The sequence below is a fragment of the Mustela nigripes genome, chromosome 13, assembly GCF_022355385.1.
Source record: "Mustela nigripes isolate SB6536 chromosome 13, MUSNIG.SB6536, whole genome shotgun sequence".
Taxonomy (NCBI): domain Eukaryota; kingdom Metazoa; phylum Chordata; class Mammalia; order Carnivora; family Mustelidae; genus Mustela; species Mustela nigripes.
Window position 1 is genome coordinate 134,792,314 of NC_081569.1, and position 25,363 is coordinate 134,817,676.

The window sequence follows — 25,363 nt, forward strand, 5'->3', positions numbered from 1 at the left end:
ATGTAGATGGAGAGGCAGGCAGAGAGAGAGAGAGAGAGGGAAGCAGGCTCCCCGCTGAGCAGGGAACCCGATGTGGGACTCGATCTCAGGACTCTGAGATCATGACCTGAGCCGAAGGCAGCGGCTTAACCCACTGAGCCATCCTAAAATTGTACAGGATGGTTTAAGAGAGTAATTACATGGAAGCTGAAGGACTTGCTACTTACTGAACATCCTTTCGTTTGGTACAAGAGCTTCTCTGTGCAAGACCTCTTATTGATCAGGCCTGAAACAAAGCCTCTGTCCTATAATTATGCAGCAAGAGTTCACTTGAATTGCTGTTTAGGCTGAGTTTTCTTGGCATGGGATTCAGAAGGCTGGCTTTCTGATCTTAGCTTTTACATATTACCTACAGCAAATGTTGCACCAGAAATACACTTGTGGAGAAGGTATATTCCACAAGGCTATGGGAGAGCTGCATTTCTTTATGACTTCTGTGAGTCAGATCAAAGACCTTAGCTCATGTGAATGAAACCCATAGGAAATTACAACTGGAATATTAGAGATATGTTAATGTTTCATTTTATAGAAGAGGAGACTGACGTTTCCAGAAAGGAGCCTCTTTCACAAGCTTGTTGGTGACAGATTTGGGCCTCAAGCCCAGGCTTTTTGATCTCTCATACAAGGCATTTGTGGTGAATGCCAATAAGTGCTCAGACCTTTATTTAATCCTAATTGATGAAGTACACAATTTCACCAGCTAATCTGAAGTTGGTAAAATTATAATTATTTATAAGGCAACTTTTCACTGATTCTGTGAAAACTAGGAATTATATTTGGTGATTCAGAATATCTGTTGAATATTAATTGAGTATAATATAGTAGTTTTGATAGGTTTTCATAGCACAACATTGAAAAACTGGTATTACCCTATATGGTCACGGGGAACTTAATTATATCATGTTCCTCATGCCCTGGAATGAATAATTAAACAATGGTAGGTATATAATAATAAGAATAACACTTCATATATGTATAGTACCTCTCTATTTATTAAAGTGTTTTTAATACAAATAATATAATTTTGATTTCACAATGACTCCTGATATATGTGAAGTATTAGTGTGTTTTTTTTGTTTTTGTTTTTGTTTTTGCTTTACATATGGACAGGAAAACCAAGGTCCTCAGGGATTAATTAATTTTGCTTAGATAATTTGCTCAAGATCACTTATAACTAACTAGTTGGGGACAGGAGACTTGATTTGCTTTCTTTCCACTCTACCTACCTATTGATGCATTGGTCTTAGGGGGTTCCTGCCCCGTGGCACATAAAGACACCAGTCTGGTTATAAAGCTAACCTGGGCATTCATGTCTGCTACAGTGTGCCTTCAGGTCATGGACATCCACACCAAGAGACCTTCCTATTTAAGACGCACAGATGGATCTAGAAATGTCCTAATCCCTAAAGAAACATGGATACCCTCAATTCTACTCCAGCTTGCTGAGAAATCTCGAGGTCTCTTGGTCTGAATTTGTATCAAGAGAAGGTGTCCAGTGCTAGGGAGCACTGGTAAAACTTTCTTGTATGGCCCTCTCCCCCCATCTCATTGACCCCCCATTAGTGTCCCAGCCTAAAACCCCGAATTACCTCTCTTTGGGCTTTCTCTTTCTTTCTAGAGATGGTTAACAACTCACATCCTTCACTAACTTGCAAAATGCCTGTTGATCATTAAGACCCCATAACTCAAAGAGAACAATTATTTTAATAGGAATGCCCTTGTTGGAAAGAATAGTTGTGGAAAGTAGCAGTTTCTGTTGAACATTTACTGGGCACCTTCAATACTAGGAAATATAAAAAGTGCAAAGATACATCAGAAATTTTTATACTCTCCATCAGCTTATATATAGCCAAGGAAGGGAGATATAGTGTGAACACAGGCAAACTCTCCTCTCGAGTGAGTGTGCCAGTGCCATGGAATGGTTCCTATCAGGTGCAGCAGGAGGAGAGTTGGGGGCAGGAAGGATGGTCTGGTGGAGAGGATGTAAAGGCCCGGATGTGAGATAGGAAGAGCCAAAGGCAGGGATGGGGAGCATAGGCCAGTGTGGAGTTAGTCACTGGCCCCAACTTCACAGCCCTTTTGCTATGGGCACACACAACACACCTACTACTGTGATGTTGGGTTAATGGGCTAGGAGATCAGTGAGGTGGTATAATTAGAATTAGCAACATACTGGATATTTAAGCCAAAGATACAGATGTGGTGAAAAGAAGAGGCATGTGCACCCCAGTGTTCATTGCAGCAATGTCCACAATAGCCAAACTGTGGTAGAAGCTGAGATGGCCTTCAACAGACAAATGGATAAAGATGTAGTCCGTAGTGGAGAATTACTCAGCCATCAGAAAGGATGAATACCTACCATTTGCATCGGCACGGATGGGACTGGAGGAGATTATGCTGAGTGAAATCAGTCAAACAGAGAAAGACAATTATCATATGGTTTCAGTTATTTGTGGAGCATAAGGATTAGCAGGGAGGACATTAGGACCTGGAAGGGGAAAATGGTGGCGGGGGGGAGTCGGAGGGGGAGATGAACCATGAGAGACTATGGACTCTGGGAACCAGACTGAGGGTTTCAGAGAAGAGGGGTGGGAGGATGAGCGAGCCCGGTGGTGGGTATTAAGGAGGGCATGCATTGTGTGGAGCACTGGGTGTTATATGCAAACAATGAATCATGGAACACTACGTCAAAAACTAATGATGTACTGTATGGTTACTAACATAACATAATTAAAAAATTATTAAAAAAAAAAAAAGAACTAGCAACGTAAAGCAAACTCATTTATACTGCTTGATCATTGGGTTCTCTGGAATAAATGCAGAGGAAGCTCATGGAAGCGGGGCTTCCTTCCTGTACCTGATTGTCTCTTGTTGGTTAGACAGAGGTCAGCTTACACAGAGGAATATTCCCAATTCCCTTGCTCTTTGGGGGTCTTACCAGTTTTTCCTCCTGTGTAGAAGAAATATTTACCTGAGATATTTATTTGAATTCAGTGTACTTAGACACTTCTGAAGAATAAGGGTCTAGTCTATGTCAGACACTGCCTCATATTCTGTGAGGGGTATAAAAATGGGTTAAGACATAGCACTCACCTTCAAGGAGCTTTTTTTTTTCTCCTAGGGGAAATTGACAAACGAGTAAATAAATTCTGCCTTGCAATTTGCCCCATTTTAGGAAATGGTAAAGGAAATTTTCCTCCATTCCTCCCTCCCATACTCCCTCTCTTGTCCTTGGGGATTTGCAGAAGTTAGAGATCACATCCAGTTGCTGAGAGAGGAGGGTGGGCATAGGTGGGAAGAATGGGTCCTGGGGACTGGGATTTACGGGATGAGGTTGGCTGGGGGTCAGGGTGCTGAGAGGTGTATCACCCTGAGCAAGACACAAAGGTGGGCAAGTGTTGGCTACGTTCTGAGACCTAGGAGTAGCCCAGCTGGTAAGAATGTTGAGCATCGGGGGTGAATAAGAAGACATAAGTCTGGAAAAGCAGATCCTGATCCTGCCTGGTTTCCAATCATCAAATAAATAAAATTGTATGACCCTTTAGAGTTTCAGTCAGTTGTTACCACTCTGTGGATAGACTGTGATGGACTCAGCCCATGATAAGGTTAGGGGAGGAATCACTCTGCCTCGTGATTCTGAAGTTGCTTACAGTTTTCATTAGCGAAATGATAAAAAATTTTAACAAGTTAAATCTCTATGATTAAAATGTAGAGGAATTTCATAGCCTAGCATTCAAAACTAGAATTCAAAAGTGTTTTAATTGTCACATCTTAGAGGAAATATCAAAGGCATTCAGTTTTAAAATGGAAATGTCATGCCCTTTGTAGATAACTTAAAACAGTAATATTGTTTTTATTAATAAAATTCTAGCTTTTCTAAGCTAATTTTTCTTAGGGATTTGATTAAGGAAATTTCCTTTATGAAGAGTATACCAGTGAAAAGCATATGCTGTTTTAAAGAAAGACAATAGACAAGGCATAGAATTGCAAAGCCCACAACTAGAGAAGTAAGTTTTTGGAACAAAGATTTTTTTCACTTTATACAAAAAGTTTCATCAACTAGTTCTTTTTTTTTTTTTTATCCAGTACATTTAATGGTTTGTTAAGGCTCATTCATTATTCCCCATTCAGGGAAAACAAAGGAAGGAGCAGCAAACTGAAAGCTAAAACACTGGAGATCAGTGAAAATGTATTTCAAATGAAAATAGGGCATTTGTGAAAGGGTACTTACTCATTAGGAAACTAAGATTTGATGGGAAAAATTAGGTTACATGCTTTATCTTATTATTATTATTATTATTATTATTATTGTTATTTTGAGGTGGGGGAGGCAGGCAAACGAAGAGAGAGAGAATCTCAAGTAGGCTCCACATGCAGTGCAGAGCCTGATGCGGGAGTCAATCTCGGGGCACTGGGGTTATGACCTGAGCCGAAATCAAGAGGCAGATGCTTAACCAACTGAGCCATTCAGACGCCCCAGGTTATATACTTTTTAAACAAACATCTACTTGCAATGGGAAGAAGAATTTTGAAGTATTTAAAGATGAAGCCTGATCATTTATTTTCTAGACCTGAACCAGGATAGAATTAAATGAGGAGCCAATGACTTAGCTGGGCTTTTTTTGGAGCTCCCTTCTTCTGTATTGAGGCCCCTGGATTCTTGGGCTATAAAATAAAGGGGCAGCTCCTTCCCAAAGGCTCCCTAGTTCCATTTTTCACGTGGGGACTTTGGAAACTAGCCAGTCTGAACTTGGCCGTGGCTGAGCAGGACAGGGCTGCCAGGTCTGTTAAACCTTGCCACCCCGAGCAGAGACACATTGAGGAATGAAGCTACATTGTAACAGCCATCCCTTGCTGCTGCAGTAACATTGAACCCTGCAGGGAGCCTGCATTCTCACACTTGTCACATTCTTGGCCCAGGCTTGCCCAAAGCAATAACTCCTTGTAGCTGTAAAGTAATACTCTGGAGAAGAAAGAAATCAAGACTGAATATATCTCAATGCTGGGAAAATAGTCCTCTAAACTTTTTAAAATTTTATGTTATGAGGATTTACGTAGGTATTGCTGTTGGCCTGATCTTCTATCCCAAACATTTAATTAAATTATAACATACAGCAATGCTTCACATTTCAGGCCTCTTGGCGAAACGGTGTTCCACATAAATTGCTTCTTCTTTTGGTGGCTGATACATGCCTCATAAGTAACAGTATTTTCAATTTGTTGATCGCTCTCATCCATGCATGTGGAACACTTAGGCTTTACATGAATGATTTGGGGGTGAAAGCTACCCTAGAGTATGTTGCCCACATTTACTCTTCATACAGAGACTAGGAGACAGAAAATGTGAATGTTCTAGGGTAGTATTGAAGTTCCTCAGACACTTTACCCCTAAATGAGAGAGAGGCCCTGAGACTTGTTGACTCTGTTGCTCTAGAGATGGATAATGATCCTTCCTCTGCCTGTCACATTTGCACAGTCGGACATTAATTAGAGCATCTGGGGAGAATTACACAACCAAGCCTGTTACCTCACATAGCAGAACTAGTAAGTTCTGAATTTGGCATTACCTTTGTGCCACTGCTCCAGAGAAAATTGTTTGGCCTGGAGACGGTTAATTTCCACAGTCCCCAGAAGCATTTCTTCTATCCCGCTTCTCTTGGCTGTGTCCTGGAAGACTGGGGTTTTGCCAAATTGGTTGAGTTAATGGATATAAATTACTACCTATCTCCTTCTCATATCTTTCATGCCATAATTACATGATATTATATGATGCATGATATGATATGGTCCCGGTTTGGTTTATAACCAAATATATAACCGGCTTACCAACCCGGTTTGGTTGGTAAGCAGAGCCGGTCATCATTTAGCAGAAATTTTCCTTGCAGGGTGAGCGATGAGAACCCTGGGTGCGTCATCTAAGCCACCAAGCAAAAATCTTGTTTTCCATTTAGAAAGTGTGAGGTCGCCTGTCAAAGAAGGGACTAGGATGTGAAGGGTATTTGGAATAATTCCCCAAACATAAACAGAGAAGAGTAGATCTCCCCTTTCCTTCAGCAAGAGTCCTAAACTAAACCAGATCAGAAGAAGCAGAAAAACAAACAGAGACAGGGTATAATTTCTGACTTTGACAAATAACAGAGAGAAAGCCGAAGTCAGGGAGCTGCTGTGATACAATTATTTGTTAGGTTACGAATAAATCAAGGGCTAAGGTATTCTTTTCTGTCCATGTAAACTTTCAGCTCACCTTCATGTGGTATTTTTCTGTTTTTAAGAGCTCATGCTTCTTTCTTTCTGTCTGTCCCCTCCCTTATATGTTTCTCATTACATACAGCAGGACTTATGATTTGCTATTTGTAATTTTGACTATATCTTTCATAGAGTACTCATTGCTAATATTTCAGGATTTGGAAAAGAAAACTTTGCATTATTTTCCACCAGCTGATTTATGAACATAACTGAACTGAGATAATGTATATATTTTAAGGATTTTATTTACTTATTTGACACAGAGAGAAAATATGTGAGCACAAGCAGGGGGAGCAACAGGCAGTGGGAGAGGGAGAAGCAGACTCCCTGCTGAGCAGGGAGCCTGATGCGGGGCTTGATCCTAGAACCCTGGGATCATGTCCTGAGCCAAAGGCAGATGCTTAACTGACTAAGCCACCTAGACACCCCTAAATTGAGAGAGAAATTTTAGCACAAGAACTCAGTGGATGCTTTTGTGCTCAGTGCATGTTAGATATTATTTTTGTGGTTGTTTTTATGTACTTATTGGACAACGCTGGAAGGGAAACTTCTCTTTATCATTGAGGATAAAACTGTGCCAAGATATTTTAAAAATCGCTAAGTACAAATTTATTTAGGTATTTTTCTTGCCTTCCAAAGAGAACCTTGTTTTGTAGTGCCTTTTAAAATTTCTATTCCCTTACTACTCCCAAATTAATTGGTTGTTGATGAAATAATAACATTCACCCCTGAACTAATGCTTTGCTGAGTAGACCACATTTTGCCTTCACGTTGGTCCAGAACAGACTCCCTAAGTATTTAGTGGAAGCCGAAGGGATGGTGTTTTATCAATAAGTGAGATTTCCTTGTGAGTCATCCCACTGATGACCTTTCTTGTACTGACAGGACAACAGTCTCCCGAGAATGACAACACCATCAAGGACCTGCTCCCAGAAGACGCTGGGATTGACCACCAGACCGTCCACCAGCTGATTACAGTGCTCATGAAGTTTATGGCCAAGGATGAAAGCAGCGCTGAGTCAGACATCAGCAGCGCGAAGGCCTTCAACACGGTCAAGCGGCACCTGTACGTCTTGCTCGGCTATGACCAACAGGAAGGTTGCTTCATGATTGCACCTCAAAAAATGCGCCTGTCAACTTGCTTTAATGCATTTATTGCAGGAATTGCCCAAGTAAGTGTAAGCTTCCAGGAGTCAGATCGTTAAGGTTTTGGTAGAAGTAAGTCATTAAATTCCATTTAGCCAACCTAGGTTCTGTGTAAAGGTTTGTGCAAGTGACTTTATTAGGAAGGCTCATGTGGAAGGGAATATAACATGAGGAAGACCAATAGGGAATATAGGGCTTTGGGGGTGGGAGGGGGTGAGTAGAATATACCTAACATGAAGTTTACCATTTTAACCATTTTTAAGTATGTAATTCAGTGGCTTGTAGGTATATCTGCATTATTATGTAACCGGAATCATTATCCATCTGTAGGATTTTTCATTATCCTAAACTGAAACTCTGCCTATTAAACAATAACAGAGTGTAGAGCTTCTGTTTGTGTTTTTTTTTTTTTTTTAAATCTTCTCTCCATTTTGGCTTCAAGTGGAGAGCTAAGCTGATCGTGCAACTTTCTTCATGTCACGTTATCGTCATTGGCTTTGTACGTGTTTGCTTCTCCCATCCGCTGTCATTGACAGCGTGGTGTGCACTTACCATGCTTTAATTCTTAATTGCCCCCATGGTGGACACGCATGTTGCTTGGTCCCAGCTTCTTACCACTCCAGACAGCTAAGCAACGAACATCCTGCCCGTCCCCAGCACTGTGAAAATTCATTTGAGATATGAACGCAAGAGCAGAAGTGATGAGTTATTGGGTTTCTGTATGGCTAACTGGACCAGCGCTACGCCAGTCTGCAAAGGGTGTAGAACTTGAGGCTAGAGAGAAATCGATACGAATTTCAGCTCTGCCACTGTTATCATCTGTTGAGGCCTTAAGTATTCTCTGCTTCTTTGCTCTTTGGTAAAGACTTTTGTTTTGAAAGATTAGGGATGACACGTTGCCAAACATTTAATCAGTGCCTGTCTCATGGGAGGAGCTCAGTGAGGGTCTCTGTTACCAACTTGCTCAAATAGATTATAACATAATGAACACAGTAAGCCAAGTAGGAGCAAATCCGTACGTAGCAGTCTTTTGCTGGTGCTGGTGCTGGAGGGTTTACCACCCACACTCGGCGGCTTGCGGTGACGAGACGATGTGCCATCTCAGAGAGCAAACTTCCCTCCCTTCCTCCTTTTTCTCCTCACCTCTCTCTTTCTGTATTTACATTATGCATATTTATTTAATAAAGCAAAAAATTAAATTCAAATCTCCACGAAGCCCACAAAATGTTTCTTAGGAGATACCATATTGGTGTCAGTATGTTATTGCTGGCTCCCAAATTGATTATTTTCATTTGCACATATATACAGGTATACGTGTGTGCACACATTTTCTGTAGTAATGGGGTCGTATTACACATATTGATAAATATAGGTAACCTTTTTTAAGCCTACAATTGATTATGAAGTCAATCATGTTAATAAATTTGTATCATATGCCATTTAATGGCTACATAGTATCCTATTATCATACAAATAATCTTTCACTTAACGTATATTGTTGAACATGGAGGTTATTTTCAATTTAGGGTGACTATAAGGCTGGATATCTTTACGTATACATCTTGGAACAGTTGTCTGATTTTTTTCCTTAGGGTACATTTAGTTGCTATACTGTAGGCTATGTACTTTTCCTCACTTCTGAATAGATATTGGTGAATTGCCCTCCTGAAGGGATGTGTTGAGTAATACTCTTGCCAGTGGCATTGGAGAATGCCCATTTCCCCCAGTGATGACCAATGGTAGGTGTTTTCATTGATACTAGTCTAATTCTAGTTACTAGTTCAATAGAACATTTTAGTAAAATATTGTTCCCCATGGATAATTTAGGAGATACATCAAATAATTAGATAATTAAGTGGATAAAATGATTTTAACTGGCGAGGTTCTTTTATTTCTTGTAAAGTTTAACTTTTCTCCCTTTAGGGTCACTGGCCATTACAGTTCACATTTTGTGAGATGCCTTTTCCAGCTTGTGCCTGTTGTTTGGATGGGTCATATTTTCCTTTAGGCTTATGGGTGTTCTCTGTAGTTTTCCTTCAGTTATTAATATTTTTCCTATTTCAGGTAATGGACTATAACATTAACCTGGGAAAACACCTTCTCCCCTTGGTGGTTCAGGTGCTCAAATACTGCTCTTGTCCTCAACTACGGCATTATTTCCAACAGCCACCTCGTTGTTCCCTCTGGTCCCTAAAACCTCACATCCGGCAGATGTGGTTAAAGGCCTTGCTTGTCATCCTTTACAAGGTGAGTTCCAGCGGTCACTCCTTTTTGGGCTAGAATCATTCTCTTAGAGAGGAGAACACTTAAGGGATCTGAACTGAGAATTTTGTAGGAGAGTAATCTGACCTTCACGGGACAAATCAGGATACATAAAATTAGCATTGAGGAGTAAAGGGACATTGGAAAATCAATAGCAACAGAGACCACTCCGGCATATGTTATGAGCTGTAGGAGATTGAGATCAACAATCTGTGTTTATGCTCAGCATCTCATATTTTATCTGTGTATGAATTATAATCTCAGAAAGCAAAGAAGATATTTAAAATTATATTCCTATGCCAGATGTTTATGCCAGGTAGTTTTCTTAAAAGGAATTGTAACTGCGAACTGGGCATTCCTTGCTGTCCGTGGTTTAGTGCAAGAGGAAGGAACCACAGTCCCTTGTCCCAATAAGGCCATGATAAAAATTTCTGGTTTTGCTTCTCGGTATATTCTCTTCATCCCCAAGAAATACCAAGGAAAGTATCTAGCAAGATCACGTGGAAAAACTTACCCTTCAGAATAACCATTTGTATTTTTCTCCCTCCATTTTCTTGAGCAGTATCCGTACCGAGACTGTGATATCAGCAAGGTCCTGCTGCATCTGATTCACATAACCGTCAATACGCTCAACGCTCAGTATCACAGCTGCAAGCCGCATGCCGCGGCGGGGCCTCTGTACAGTGACAACAGTAACGTAAGCAGATACAGCGAGAAAGAAAAAGGTACTTTACATGCCTCAATTCCATCCCGAACTTAGCTTGAATACGTGATACAATTCTGTACGATGTTTTTCTTAGGAGATAACAGAGTGCCCCCAGATATCATTCTGGAATCAAAAAAATCACCTCCGGCTTCATTAATGTTCCAACTTTCCCATGAGTGCCACTGCCTTAATTTTTTAAATGAGCATTCGAAAGAAATAGTTGATATGCTTCTGAACCCCATTTCATAAGAAATGTTTTGTTAAAAAAAAAATGTGTGCTGTTTGGTTAAGGAGCCTTTGTAAGCCTTTCCCTGTGTGTTGGAAGCGTCTTGCTTTGGGCGATGAAATAAATAAAGTTTCCGCTGGCACTTGGTGGAGCTATGATTTTGTCGTCTCTAGTTTGCTCCTGAACTTGGTGTAGAGTCCAAATTTGCTGAATTGCTTCTTCTTAACTTCCTCGGTCAATAAGAAAATGATTTAAGGCAACTGAGAGGACATTTTTTTCTGCATAGGTTTAAATTATTTCCAGTATCAACACTTTTTATATCGATAGCTTTTCTGCAAAGGAGGCAGGTGAATAAAACGTTAGATAGAGTAAAATCCCAGCCTGGATGTTTTCAGGTGAGAGCTGAAAACCAAGGTGTGTATCTTTAGTGTAAGTCACAAGTCTAGCCTTGTAAAAGGTGACATCATCTAGTCCAATCCTGGGAGAAAGCCAAACACCCCACGACCCTTTGTGGAGTTCTGACTTGGTAGGACTGCTCTGGAAATATCTCACTAGGGATAGATTGGAGCTAGTGTTCATGTAGTTCTAGAAGGTCCAAGAAACTGGCCATAGATGGAACTGTAAGTTCTGGTACCATTCAGATCCTTTCTGAAGAGTATCTTGTCTCCCAGCTTAGGTCCCAGTTTTTGGAAAATAGGATAGATTCTGTTAAACTCTAGATATCCTCAGTCCGGGCTCAGTGTCTGGGTGAGTCTCAGATGAGCCTTTCTGAAGGGGAGGAGCCATCCTGAAGTCCTTTTATCTCTCCTTCAGGACATTTTGAGAACTATTTCAAAATCATGTCTTGAAAGTCACGTAACTCTTTTCTTGAAAAACTATTTTTCAAAAGGGACTATTTCCTTTTCTTTAAGGACATAAAGAAAGAAAACATTACTGTGTTGTATCTCCCTAGAAACATGGGAACTTAATAGGTTTTGTCATCATTGCAGAAGTTTCAGCAGGGATTTTGTATCATTTTGATCATTAACACTCATTTTTCTTTTTAATTTGACTAAGACAAGACTAGTAGGATCACTTTATTTATCGTCTGCTGCTTCAGATTTCACCTAATTTAGAGTCTTGTGTTTAGGACAGGATCAGTCCTTGAAATCTGGCTCTCCCCTTGTATTCCCTGAGTACTCAAGAAATCTTACGTAGTTGTCATCACGCCTGAGCGTCATTTTGTCATATAGGTAGACATCAAATAGGCCACATGATTTCAGTGATAGTCACCTTGAATAATAGGTTAATTCCATTTACTGTGGTATGAAGTGCATTTCTGTAGCCTTTTATTTATTGATTTATTTTTTAATTGCTGCTTTGTACAGGGTTTTGGTCTTTCCAAAGGATGAGAGGAAAACATTTACTAAGTGACCTCTGTGGGTTGCAACATAGCAACCCCTTCCTCACGAATGTGTTTTTGGGTTTATCTTTGGTTTAAAAGTGGCCCAAATCGGGATAAAAGAGCACACAGCAGGAATCTCGCTAGGCACTCTACGTGACGGGCTTGTGTACGGAGCTTCGGGACCCTCAGAGTCAGAGAATCTTTCTGGGGTGCGTGATAGTTGCACACGGCAAACACCACAGAGGAGGATCTTAACTCTAATAGGGGAGAATGTTATTTTCTGTTTTCTTTTTCCTTCGTTTACTCTTTCAGTCCATAATCATTTGTGGAGCTTTTGAAACGACCAGTGGCTTTTCTAAGCTTTTTCTGTGTGTTGTGTGTTTCATTGCCAAATGTAGAGTACAGTATTTTGCATTCACAAAGTATAAGGTGCATGTACTCTTAGGCTGTGTCTATGCCAGTTCTCACGTCCCAGGAAGGTATAAATCTATTTTTAGAATTTTTATTTTTGTTTAATTTTCCCTTGCCAAATTAGCCTGAGAATTCACCCAAAGCGGGCATGTTCAAAGAGCGTGCAGCAGATCCCCGAAATGTGTGTGTTACCCAATTTTAAGAGCACTGGAAAAATCCCCCCAACCCCCCAGAGGCCCTCTTGGAATATCGAGATGCCTCTCTTGAAAATGCTGCCAGTGGTCACACGGAAAACGAGAGGCAGCCTCGTAACAGGTTGCTCTGTCAACATTCGGATAATTGGACAAGTGGATGAAATACCAAAGCCATGGCCAGAACTTGAGCTGGTGTAGAAACCAGCCCAGACTGTGTTCCCTCACGCTTTCACTGAAATGCTTGTGTAGATACAGCCTAAGAGAGAGTAACCTCCCAAGTGTAATTTTGACTTTCTCTCCCCAATTAGAAGAAGATAGTGTTTTTGATGAATCTGATATTCATGATACACCTACTGGACCCTGCAATAAAGAGTCTCAAACTTTTTTTGCAAGATTGAAAAGGATAGGCGGCAGCAAAACCGTGAAATATCAGCCGGTTGAGATGAATGTGCAGAGAAGTATGAATTTTTTCCTCTTAGTAATTTTATGCAGAAATGTTGTACTCTACCGTTTGTTTGGGGTGAAATCTTGATTTTATTATGTTACTACACATTTTAATACCGTTGATTTTATATATATGTATGCACAAACAGTATATATATATCCACACTTATATATATACGTGACTTGACAGATACATCATTAACGTCATGATTGTCTGAGAGGGCCATTGCTTGATTTGATTTGTTGCAAAATGTTTGCTTCTCTTCCACACAATTTGAATACCGTTTCCCAGATCTGCCTCAGCCCCAAAGCGGTCCCCCTCTCCCGTGCACACGTGAATAGAGCTGAGGAATCCCGAAGCCTGATTTTGGAAATAAGATCTTAAATTGCCATTTCGGGTTCTCTCATTCCAGAGTTTTCTGGGTTTTTGAAATGAGAAGGAACTTTCCAAAATGCTTGGCCAAAGAGTCACTCTTCCCTCCCGTTGGAGCTGGGATTGTAATCATGATTTATGCCAGTCGTGTGCCCAAGTAGGATGGGGGAAAACGTGGTGGCATCTCCAAGTAAAATAGTACTAGCTCTTTCTGTTTCAATCAGGTGAGATAGAGCCGGCTGATTATAGAGAGACGGGTGCATTACAAGACAGCATTCTACACTGTGTGAGAGAAGAAAGCGTTCAGAAAAAAAAGCTGCGGTCTTTAAAACAAAAATCTCTTGATATAGGGAATGCAGACTCCCTCTTGTTTACATTAGACGAGCACCGAAGGAAGTCCTGCATAGACCGGTGTGACCTAGATAAGCCTCCTGCCCATGCTGCTTATGTCATGCAGAGACATGACCATGGACGTCCCAGACAGAACTCTGCTGCGAGGCCTGACGACCCTGAAGGCCCCGAGAACCCAGCGGCGGAAAGTTTCCAAGAAACCCGCAGGCCTGTGATCCCCGAAGTCAGGTTAAACTGCATGGAGACGTTTGAGGTCAAAGTGGATTCTCCGCTCAAGCCTGCTCCCAAGGAGGATTTAGACCTGATAGATTTGTCCTCTGACTCCACCTCTGGGCCTGAAAAGCACTCGGTGCTCTCCACGTCTGACAGCGACTCTCTTGTGTTCGAGTCTCTTCCCCCGCTCCGCATCGTAGAGAGCGATGAGGAAGAGGAGACCGGGGAGCCGGCAAGTGCTGGGGCCTCTGGTAAAAATGCTCCCTCCTCTCCCTCCCTCTGCAGCCCCCCCTCCGTCCTCAGCCTCAGCACAACGCCCCTCGTGCAAGTAAGTGTGGAGGATTGTTCCAAAGACTTCTCTTCCAAGGACTCAGGAAGTAACCAGTCAGCAGGTGCCACGGACTCCGCCCGTGTTATTCTGGAGGACCCCGCAGACTCTGAAGAACGTTCGAGACCGGAGGAGTCCCAGGACTTCTCCTGCGGCAGCCCTCTCACGCTTAAACAAAAGCGAGACCTCCTCCAGAAGTCCTGTGCCCTCCCAGAGGGGTCACTGGACGACAACCCCGAGCCCAGCATCGAGGAGGAGAAGCCCGGCGGGCCAGTGCCAAGTTCAGGGGCAAAAACTGTCCTCCTCAAAGTCCCAGAGGATGCCGAGAACCCAGTGGAAAGTGAGAAGCCCGACACCAGCGCCGAGTCGGACACAGAACAGAATCCCGAGAGGAAGGCAGAAGAGGAGGGAGCTGAGGAGTCCGAATTCAAGATCCAGATTGTCCCCAGGCAGAGGAAACAGCGCAAGATTGCTGTCAGTGCCATCCAGAGAGAGTATCTGGACATCTCCTTCAACATTCTGGATAAGCTGGGAGAACAGAAAGACCCAGGTAAGCTCATCCCCCTTATTCCGCCCAGCCTCACGCGCAGGTTTGTGCATCTTTCTCATTCAGGTCTCGGCACTGAGTATGCGTCGCGCTCTCTATCTTATAATGTCAGAGAGTGACATTATAATTGCCTCAGAGTCACTCCGAACCCATCCGCTTACTGCAGCGTGCTGGATTCAGATGTGGTTCTACAGGTTCCATAAACGTTTCCGTGTTTGTTGCTTTGCAACATTTAACGGTCCATTCTTGACCATCCTCGGCACTACGAGGCGGTGGCTAATTCTTATCAAACTAGCCCAGATACCATCTCAGCCCTCCTCAAACAGCAAAGTCATTCATTAATTTGAACTCTTTCTGCCTTCTTTGTGTCTCCACACTTTAGCCAACTTTGATACGTTGTCCAAAGAAGGGAACAAACATGAAGGGCTAAAATAAAGCAAAAATTGCTTGGAATGGTTAAGAATCGACTATAATCCTGTGGGGTTCATAGCAGATGACAGAATCTAACCAAATGTCAGCAGTCTGGTGGACATTGTGTGTCCAAAAAACCCTAGTTCCTACCTAGAACCTTATCCATGGGCACCGCCTGATGGCGAAGTTGTTACAGCTCATGGATTTCCTGCCTCAGCTCTCATTTCTCACCTTTCCTTGGAGGCATGGTTTTTAAAAAAGATAATTTGAAAAAGCAGCAAGCCGATAGCCCACCTCATCCTGAAACGGTCTTTTGCAGTATTCCCATGACGCTGATCTCAACACTTTGTGTCTCAGCTCAGATCTAAAGAAAAAGAAGACTATGATTCTTTAGAAAAAAATGACATTGTCTTGAAATGATCAGTGTAGTAGATGCATAGCCTGTGGGCTGCTGAGGACTGGCAAAGATCTTGGAGACTTGGAGACCTGTAGTGGAAAACCCATCCTTTTCTGTGAGAAGAGGCAGACGCTCTAAGGAAGTGATGTGCCCGGTCCCATGACCAGACGGTCACAGGGCCAGGACGATTGTCCTGATTCTAGTCCTTCCTCTCCCACTGCTCCACACAAAAGCAACTCCCAAGACAAGGGATTCAGCTCTTTTACTTGCCCCAGGCATTCCCTGAGAGTTTCAGCAGCTCTCTCCCTCCTAGCATTGAGCCGTGTACCTTGCAGGTGTTCTGGAAAAATCTGTTGAATGGATGTTAGTATATTTGGAAAAGGTCGTGCTCCAGCCAGGCAGGTGGGAGAAGAAGAACCTGGTGATAACAAAGTTTAAGACGGTTTCTAGGGAAACCGGAATACCTTTTTATGATTTAGAGCCAGGAAAATGTCTACGTATAGATGGAGAAGAGCACTGACCTCGAGACTCTAGAGGTCTGGAGGGTGGATACATAAGAAACCATCCAAGGTCTACAGAGTGGGTGTGTGCGGGATATAGGTCGTAGTGTGTGTGTGTGTGTGTGTGTGTGTGCACGCACACACACGTGTGTTGCTTCCTTTATCCATCGTTTGTCAGATTGTTCCCCAGGCTACCAGGGAAGAGATTGGTTTCCTATTAATACACTTGCTATCAGAACAAGAGGAAAGCATCTGATAATTATGATGTCTTTAACATGTTTATAATATATGTGATTCTGTCAGAATAGTTTTGTATCTGTATCTGTCCCAGCTCTCACAGACACACTGACTTACCGTCCCTCCCTCACTGATGCTGGAAGAAGGCCTGGCCTCAGAGGAAGACACAGGCCTCTCTAGACCCTCTTGTCTCTATCGCTAGAGTAAAGGGAGGCCCAGACAGCTACGACTTCTGGTCCTTCCGAACTCAGAGCCTTGCTGCTGCTGATTGCCTTGAGCCAAGAGGTCCAATTACACTGCACTTCCATCTGTTCATGTTAGTCCCTGAAGGAAGGCCCAGGTCATTCTTCTAACTTCCATAAGGCTGTGCATATCTTCTGTTCTGAACTTTCGTCCTACCTTACGCTAACTACTGAACTCTTCCTCTGTCCTTCATGAGCAAAATCCCATAAATGCTCTCATCTGATGACTCCTTTCACGCCCTAGTCTAGCGGAAACTCGGCTCTCCCCCAGGGACCCTGCTTTCCTCACTGCCTCGTGCCCTTGGGCTTGGGTGAGGGGTAGACCCCTTCCTTGCTCACCGCTGCCCGTTTCAGACCATTCCCACCTTGTCTCTAAAAACATCCAGTTCTGGACACCTGAGTGGCTCAGTGGGTTAAGCCGCTGCTTTAGGCTCAGGTCATGATCTCAGGGTTCTGGGATCGAGCCCCGCATTGGGCTCTCTGCTCAGCAGGGAACCTGCTTCCTTCTCTCTCTTTCTGCCTGCCTCTCTGCCTACTTGGGATCTCTCTCTCTCTCTCTGTCAAATAAATAAATAAAATCTTAAAAAAAAAAAATCCAGTTCTGAACCTCATACTACTGACCCCTGAGGACAATTATCTGGTGACAGTTTGACTCCTGGCTCTTTTTTCATTCTTGTCTAAACTGTTTCTGCCTGAATTCTTACTGATTCCAGTATTAGAGTAGACGACACTTCTGAAGCTCCAGCGTCTCAGTTCCTTGAACTCACCTTCTTTGGTGACTTTGTTTTTATCCTTCACCCTCCGTGATTCATTCCCATGGTCATAACGCAGACCTTGTCTTTAGCAACAAGGGCAGCCTTTCCACAATGTCGTTCTCATGCCTCCCATCCTCTGATTTCCATTTCCTCTCTCTCGGGACAGCTCTGTATTGTCCTTTCATGCGCTTCCCTACTTTGCGCTTCCTCTCCTCTTCCTTCCTCATCAGCGAGTGTAGCCCTCCCTGCACCCTCTTGGCCTTTGCTCTTTCAGACCTGCTTGGCCAAACACACGCCTTGTCAGATCCACCTTTCCGTCTACCTGCATCTGCGCTTGTCCGGCGATTGTGAGTGGGGAGAGTCACATAACAATATTGACTGGTCTCATTTTAAATTCATGACCATAAATCTCAGCTGGCCTTAAACTGAAATCTTAAACTACCTGGCCACAATACTATATTTCCCTGGTGCATTCCCATTTCCATTCTCCTGAGTGACTATTTCACGGCTACTTGTCTTTCCAAACTTCTGATAACTCTTCTTGTTTGACATAATCAGCAGAAATTTCCATAGCCTCCTATTACCTCATCGGCTTGCCTTCCAGTATCTGCACTTGTACAGCTGGCTGGGGCTACAGGCGAACTGTCTAGTTTTGCTGTTTACAGCCAGCTTTTTCACATGTTGACAAGATTCCATTTCTCTTACCTACTCAGGGATATAGGCCCAGAAATTCTCCCTTCTTTCTCTCCCAACCCCTGTTATTCACCCCCCACAAGGTATTCTTGACTTGAGCATATGAACATGATTTTATTTCTCTCTTTAAAAAAGTTCTAGGGCGCCTGGGTGGCTCAGTGGGTTAAAGCCTCTGCCTTCGGCTCAGGTCATGATCTCAGGGTCCTGGGATCGAGCCCTACATCGGGCTCTCTGCTCAGCAGGGAGCCTGCTTCCCTTCCTCTCTCTGCCTGCCTCTCTGCCTGCTTGTGGTCTCTGTCAAATAAATAAGTAAAATCATAAAAAAAAAAAAAAAGTTCTAGATCCTGATTCTTCCAAGTATCTCATTTTGCTCCTCCCCTCTTAGCAAAACGTATTAAACAGTTGCCTATACAATCATTATCTCCAATTTTCTCCCATTCTATTCTTTCTAAAAAGAATTCATCATTCCTAAAAGTTTTCATCTCCAGTGGTTTGCCCAAACATCACTTGTCAAGGTGCCCGATGACCTCCAGCAGTCGGTACTTAGCTCTTATCTCCTCACTTAGCTTGGCTTCCTGGATACCTTACTCTCTTGGTTTTCTGCTTATTCAGTGGTCACTCTTTCTAAATCTCTTGTTGGTTCCTCCTTATCTCTCTAAGGAGGGAGTGTCCTAGGGTCTCATTCCTCTCTCTACACTCACTGGGATGATCTCACTCACTGGGTGATCTCATCTGGTTTTATGATTTTACATATTGTCTGTATGCTGAGACAACTCTCTCAGTTGCCTACTACTGGAATAATGCTGTGTAACAAGCACAACATCTTAAGAACATGTAACGGTAAGTCCATTTGGTCACTGTATTGGCTAATCTAGGCTGAGCTGGGGTGGGTGGCCAACCTCCCTGGAACCCCTGAAGCCTGGGAATATCTTCTCATGGTGATGGCAAAGGCACAAGAGAGCAAGTCTAATCGTACGGGCACTTTTCAAGCCTTTGGTCGTGGTATGCCTGTAAACATTTCCTTAGCCAAAACAAATCACCTGGCCAAACCCAAAGTCAAGAGGGAAATATATCCTGCCTCTTATGAGAGGGGAACTTCTAGGTCATGTGGCAAAGGGCATGGATTCAGGGAGGGGTGAAGAATTGGAGCTGTGTCTATCAAGTATTACATGGGATGTGCTCATTATAAAAAGCTATCTGCTGTTTATCTGAAATCAAGTTTTAACTGGGCATCCTCCATTTCGTCTGATCACCTTAATCTACCTTCAAAATATATCCAGAATCTGGTTTCCTCCTACTTTATCTCTCGCTTCCACTCTGCTCTGAGCCCCCACACCTCTCACCGGGTCAGTGATCGTAGCTTCCTAACTGGTCCCCTGCCTGCATCCTATCTTCCCAACACAGCAGCTAGGGTGACCCTTTAAGACACGAGATGATAGCATTCCTCTGATTAAAACTCCCAGTTGGTTCCCCATTTCTTTCATAGTAAAAACTCAGGTCCTTGATATTTCTGGAGTGCTCTGTGGTCTTGATTCTCATTAGCTCTCGGACTTCATTGTGTGCGGCTCTTGCCCTATTGCTTCTACACAGCCGTGGCGGCCTCTGCCATTTCTTGAACACTCCCCGCATGGTTCCACCTGAGAGCCTTTGCGCTGGCTGCTTCCTCAGCCAGAAACTGTTTTCCCCACAAGTCTACCTGTTCCCTCTCTCCCTTCTATCGATCCTTTGATCAAACACCAGATTCCCAATGAGACCTGGACCGCACCCCAGCTTTTCACCCCTGACTGGCATCTTGGAATCCCTTCTTGTCTCGGTTCTACAGAGAATTACTCTTCTAACATACAACTTTACTTTTATGCATGTTGTTTTCTGTCTCTCCGCACTAAAATGAAAGGATTCTTGCCTAGTTTGTTCACTGATTATATCCCAAGTGCCTAGAAGAGTTTCGGCAAATATCGGATGAGTGAATGAATGAATGAATGAATGGTTATAGCATTTTCTGCACATCACTATAAAAACTTAATAAAAGTATTTTAAGCTAAGGTATAGGTTTATTCCAATTTTTGTTGTCTTAAACTGTTTACAAATGGAAGGTTTCATAGAATGATTTAAGACTGAGCAAAAATTGCCTGGCATATGGAATCTTTGTACACTAATGATTATTACCAAGTACCTTATAGTAATGGCATTTCTTTAAAATTAAAGATATAGCAAAGATTTTAGTTAGCCTAGCAAAACTCTAAAAATCTCAATGAGCTTTCAAAGAATTCTAGAAAATGAGCTTCAAGCTTTCTCATTCTACATTATTGGTGAGAATATTATGCCCTAGGAGTGACATACATGAAACAGAGGCAGGTGAGTGTGAAGAGAGGTGATTTATGCATGTTTTTATTTAATCCTAATTTTTTTTCGACTGTGTATGTTTTAAACTAGTGGTTTGGGGAGAATACCTAAGAGAAAAGTAATAGCCTAACGTTTGATATCTTAGTGACTAAGGTAATTTAAAACAGGTTGCTATTTTGTGTTTACTCAAGAGGGTTCAGAAAACAGTTATATATTTTTTTTCCATCAAAACATGGTTATTCTGGCAACCATATCCATTCAGAAAGACCTTTGAGAATCAAAACTGATGTTCCAACATCAGTGCTCGGAAGCTTTCCTCCCAGCCTCTTATTTAAGGTTGATTTTACTTTTATTTCTGACAAGTATAGTGATCATCCAAAGGACAGAATAACATCTTCATACTTCAGTTTGTATGTATGCATGAATGTATGGTGACTTGCTCTGTGACAGGAAAATAATTGACAATAGGAAAAGAATGAGATAGAATCATCATGAAGCTTGAGAACTTGAAGCCATTTAGGGAGGTGTCCCCAGATAACATGGGACATTCACGGACACCTATAGGGTAACTCCAGGCACCTCAATCTGTTCAGTGTACAGTATTGCTTAAGATGGCCAGGAGATTTGTCAAGAATTTGGGGGCAGGGGAATGCTATGATAAACCATTAAAATTTGTAAAAGTTTTTTTTTTCAGTTTAATTTAATTTAGTTTTTTTTCAGTGTTCCAAAATTCATTGTTTATGCACCACACCCAGTGCTCCATGCAATACATGCCCTCCTTAATACCCACCACCAGGCTCACCCAACTTCCCCCCTCCCCCTCCGCTCCAAAACGCTCAGTTTGTTTCTCAGAGTTTTAAAGGACAATCTTTACCTAGAATAGTGTGGGACAGCTTGTTTCCCATTGTTGATGAATTCATAAGACAATAGTGTATGCAGAAAATATTTCTTCTTAGATACATTTGCCAAATAGAAGGAGCAAATGATACAGTCTATTTCTTGCTCACCTAATATAATAAAAATCTGCATTCATTGTATTTATTCCAAGTTAGAAAGAGCCCCTGCTCCTAAATTACTTATGGCTTAGCACAGGTTCTAGACAAGTCAATAGATAATGACATTAGAGCGTGTCCAGTTTGGGAAAGGTTAAGGACAGTGTGTCCTGGGATTACATAAGAGGATCACATGACCCATTTTTTCGTTTGTATTTTTTGGGGGGAAGTAGGGGTTCCTTGAACCTTCTGGAGGAGGAACCGTCTGTATAATTGAGATGTAATTAATGAGTAACAAGTTGCCAGGAAGAGGTGGAGTGGTGGAATGATGTAGGTGGAATGAACTGTAAGCATCTTTAGGTAACAGATGAAAAGAAATTCAGTTCTGGAAAGATGAAGCACCTGGCTCCAGGCCTTAGCTCTGTAACTGTGCTTTTGTTAATCTCCGAGAGGCATAGCCCTAGATACAGAATGTAATGGGGAAACACCTTTAATGGAATTTGGAAACCAGCGTGTATATAATTCCATTAAAGTAATTGGTAGGGCCAGAACATACAGAATGATTTGAATGGGTGTATTAGTCAGGAAGCAAAAGATATGGAGAAGGTTCTTGAACTTGTTTTTCATCAATGTTTTGAACTTTAAATAATACTTCTGTTTGTAGATCCCTCTACTAAAGGACTTTCAACTTTGGAAATGCCACGGGAATCCTCGTCTGCCCCTACATTAGAAGCTGGTGTGCCAGAAACAAGCAGCCACTCCTCAATATCAAGTAAGAATTCCCTCGGTGATCTTTTCACCTTTACATTGGTTTTGGAACAATATGTGCCACATTGTTTTCAGTGTTCACACTCCTGGGGTCAGGGTTTTTTCTTTATATACGTCATGCTACCTTCCTGGGGGACACTTGGCAGTAAGATCTCAGGGATCCTGAAGCATAGGCTCAGTTCTGTCAACATCTCAAGTGTTTGATACATCAGTAACATTACTGATTGGCCAAGAATCCCAATCTGTGAAGGAATAGTCACTGAATTTCATAATTCCAAAAACCTAAGTGTTGTCGATGAGTAGCTTAAACATAAGGTTTGGAACTAGTTCTGGGACAAGTGAAAAGCATTGTTCACGACAGAATTTTACATTGAACCCCTTTGTTTTATTTGAATCACTTCCATCAGTGAAAAAACATTATCTAGGTTATCACAAAATAAATATAACAGATAGATCATGATCCCAGAGTCATGATGGAATCCAGTCCTTCTGGATCTGAAAATAAAAATGGCGTGAAATTTTACAGGGGGCAACTATTTTGAAACTGCCTTCTGTGGTTGGGTCCTAGATTTTGTCCTAGAGGAGCATGAGTTCTGTTGAGGTGAAGGTAAGGGTGTCCACCTGCCTCGGTGGACCCATTGAGAGACCTTAGCTTGGGAGGCACAGCTCCTGCAAGCCCTCGTGCCACCTGCTGGTCACTTTTGTGCTCCCTATAGACGCTGCATGAGGAGCTAGTTAATTTTCATTTGACCATCTTTTCAAATGAGGGTGATTCCAAAGACCAGATAAAGATGTTAGCTCAAATGCTGGACTGATAGCATGGAATAACATCGTCATCTTCATGAGTCATTCATTCATGCATTCATTCATTCAGCAACTATTTATTAAGTGTTGCGTGGGTGCCGGGCACTGTGCTTGCCACTGGGGATCCGAGGTGAAAAAATAAGAGATACCCCTTGTTCGAGGAGTTCATAGACATAATAGTTAATAATAGTTCCCATTTATTTGACACTCACCATGTGCTGGGCACTGTGCCAAATGGTTACACACATGTTCTTTTACTCAGTCCCGACATCGGCCCTGCATGGCAAATATTAGTGACCCCATTGTATAGACTAGGAGACAGAGGTTGGAGAGGCTAAATGACTTGCCTAAGGTTGGGTAGCTACTAAGTGACAGAGACAGGGATTGATACCAGGTCTGTTTGATTGGCAAATCTGTGCTCTTTTTTTGGTGTCACACACTGCCTTAGAATAACTCAAATTCACTTATAATAGAGATTATAGAAATTCTAAGAAAGTGCTTTCAAGTGAGAGTTACTTGCCCTTTTGGTAGCAAAGAAGAACAGCTATTTTTGGATTTAATTGTTCTCGTATCATAAAAATCTGTTTAATAACATGATAGAACACCCATTGGTAAGCCCCCATACTAGAATCATGAAAGTATATTTTCTCCTCCTCATTTATATGAATCATTTCCCAAAATAGGAAGATAGTGAATTCTAATCAGAATTCCAAGTTGGATGTAATTTGAGATAGGGTGACTAAGTCAGCCGATCTTCAGTGCTAGTTACATGTGTCATGAAATAAGCGTATCCAATGTCTCATGATCCTAGAGTCATGACTGACTCTTGCTTTTCTGGAGTCAGCAGAATACATCATTAGATTTCCACCTTCCTCCTCCTCTCCACTACAAGCATGCATTCGATGGTTGTTGGTGGTGTGTTCTTGGAGACATCATGCCGGGCACCTCACACGCTGAGCTGAAGGTTAAGGGTTTTTACTCTCAGGGAACTGTGCTATCTTCACACACAACTGAGAATCGGAGAAATTATGAAATCACTAGAGGCTTTAAATCCTCCTTTGAGCATACGCATTTTTAAATTGGTTGAGTCTCATACAAGATTTCTGCTTTTGCATTTGACCTGAAGTTGCACTATTTCAAGTGGGTCGTAACACTGTAAATTTCACCAGTCAACAAGAATCAGAGATCTTCTGTGTTGGTTGGCATAGCTATTATTGTGAATTTAGTCATGGACTCCAAGACATAAGAATTCCCGTCAACATTCCCCTCTTTGGATCAGTTTGCTAGCTGATCATTTTGTAGCTAACCATGCCGTGACTACCATGAATCAAACAGCATGCTAATCACATTAAAAATGTTATAATTGATTTCACATCTCACCGAGTTACAGTCTTGGTACAGTGATTGTGAAACCTATATATAACATTTAAGACTTTCCAGGGGCCATACAATCATCCGGTTTCTACCATCCGCTCATAGAGCATGTCCTTAAAGAACTTCAGTTTCTGAAATTGTCCTCCTGAGAGAGTGAATAACCACACGCTCTCCAGTGTCCAGGAGTTTGGGATCATGCAAGAAAGTCATCTTAGTGATTCTCTGCTTTTCTCACTGGGCTGGGGTCAGGGACTGATGGGACTCTTCCACAGAGGAATAGGAGGGTAGGAGACAGGTTGATTTTTTACCCAATGGTCTACTGGTAGAAGTGGATTTTTTTTTTTTTTAACTATTTTTCTGGTTTGGAAATGCTCATAGCTTGACATTTCACTAGTGGGATATTTGTCAATGCTTAATTGCAGGATAAAATGTTACTACTGCTCTCTAAAACAAAGATTTGTACTAGAACACACTTGTGGAAGGTGATTCAATTTGCATTTCCTAAACAGTAGGCAGAGGCTCATATAGAGATTAAAAATAGCATTGACTTTGGAGTCTTCAGCATGTTTCGGTTTCTGTGACCACCTCATTTGCTCGTTGGCTCCCAAGTAATACCATATCACCTACTTTAATTTCTCTCAAGAAAAATTGGGGTTGATATGTGTCATTTTGCTCCAAAATACACACACACACACACACACACACACACACACAGAGGGACCTCATGGGGATATAATGAAGCCTGAAACTATGTATGCACAAGCTCCATTAAAAAAAGTTAAGCTAGTATTATATGCCTTGAGTCCTTTTTGGAATGAGATAAAGTATATAAATAAAAAAAAGGTAAATGAAAGTAATCATATTGCTGTAACTGGAGTAAATATTTACAGAGTACAGAGAAGTGCTCATAGGCACTCTTTCATTCTTTACTGAGGGAAGACAGGCACCTGGAAGAGCAGTGTGCCTTAGTATTCCCC

At 42.0% G+C, this 25,363-nt stretch overlaps 1 protein-coding gene across 7 annotated transcripts in view; it reads left to right on the forward strand.

Moving 5' to 3' along the window:
• UNC79 (unc-79 homolog, NALCN channel complex subunit) overlaps nt 1-25,363 on the forward strand; it is a 238,398-nt gene that overhangs the window by 143,990 nt on the left and 69,045 nt on the right. For 3 of the 7 annotated variants that reach the window (XM_059373859.1, XM_059373862.1, XM_059373861.1), the window contains 6 exons: nt 7,171-7,457; nt 9,496-9,678; nt 10,256-10,418; nt 12,923-13,072; nt 13,656-14,873; nt 22,105-22,212. In XM_059373859.1, coding sequence (XP_059229842.1) covers nt 7,171-7,457; nt 9,496-9,678; nt 10,256-10,418; nt 12,923-13,072; nt 13,656-14,873; nt 22,105-22,212 — 2,109 coding nt within the window. The remainder of the gene's footprint in view (nt 1-7,170; nt 7,458-9,495; nt 9,679-10,255; nt 10,419-12,922; nt 13,073-13,655; nt 14,874-22,104; nt 22,213-25,363) is intronic. The other 4 variants (XM_059373864.1, XM_059373865.1, XM_059373866.1 and 1 more) reach the window with 2 other exon arrangements.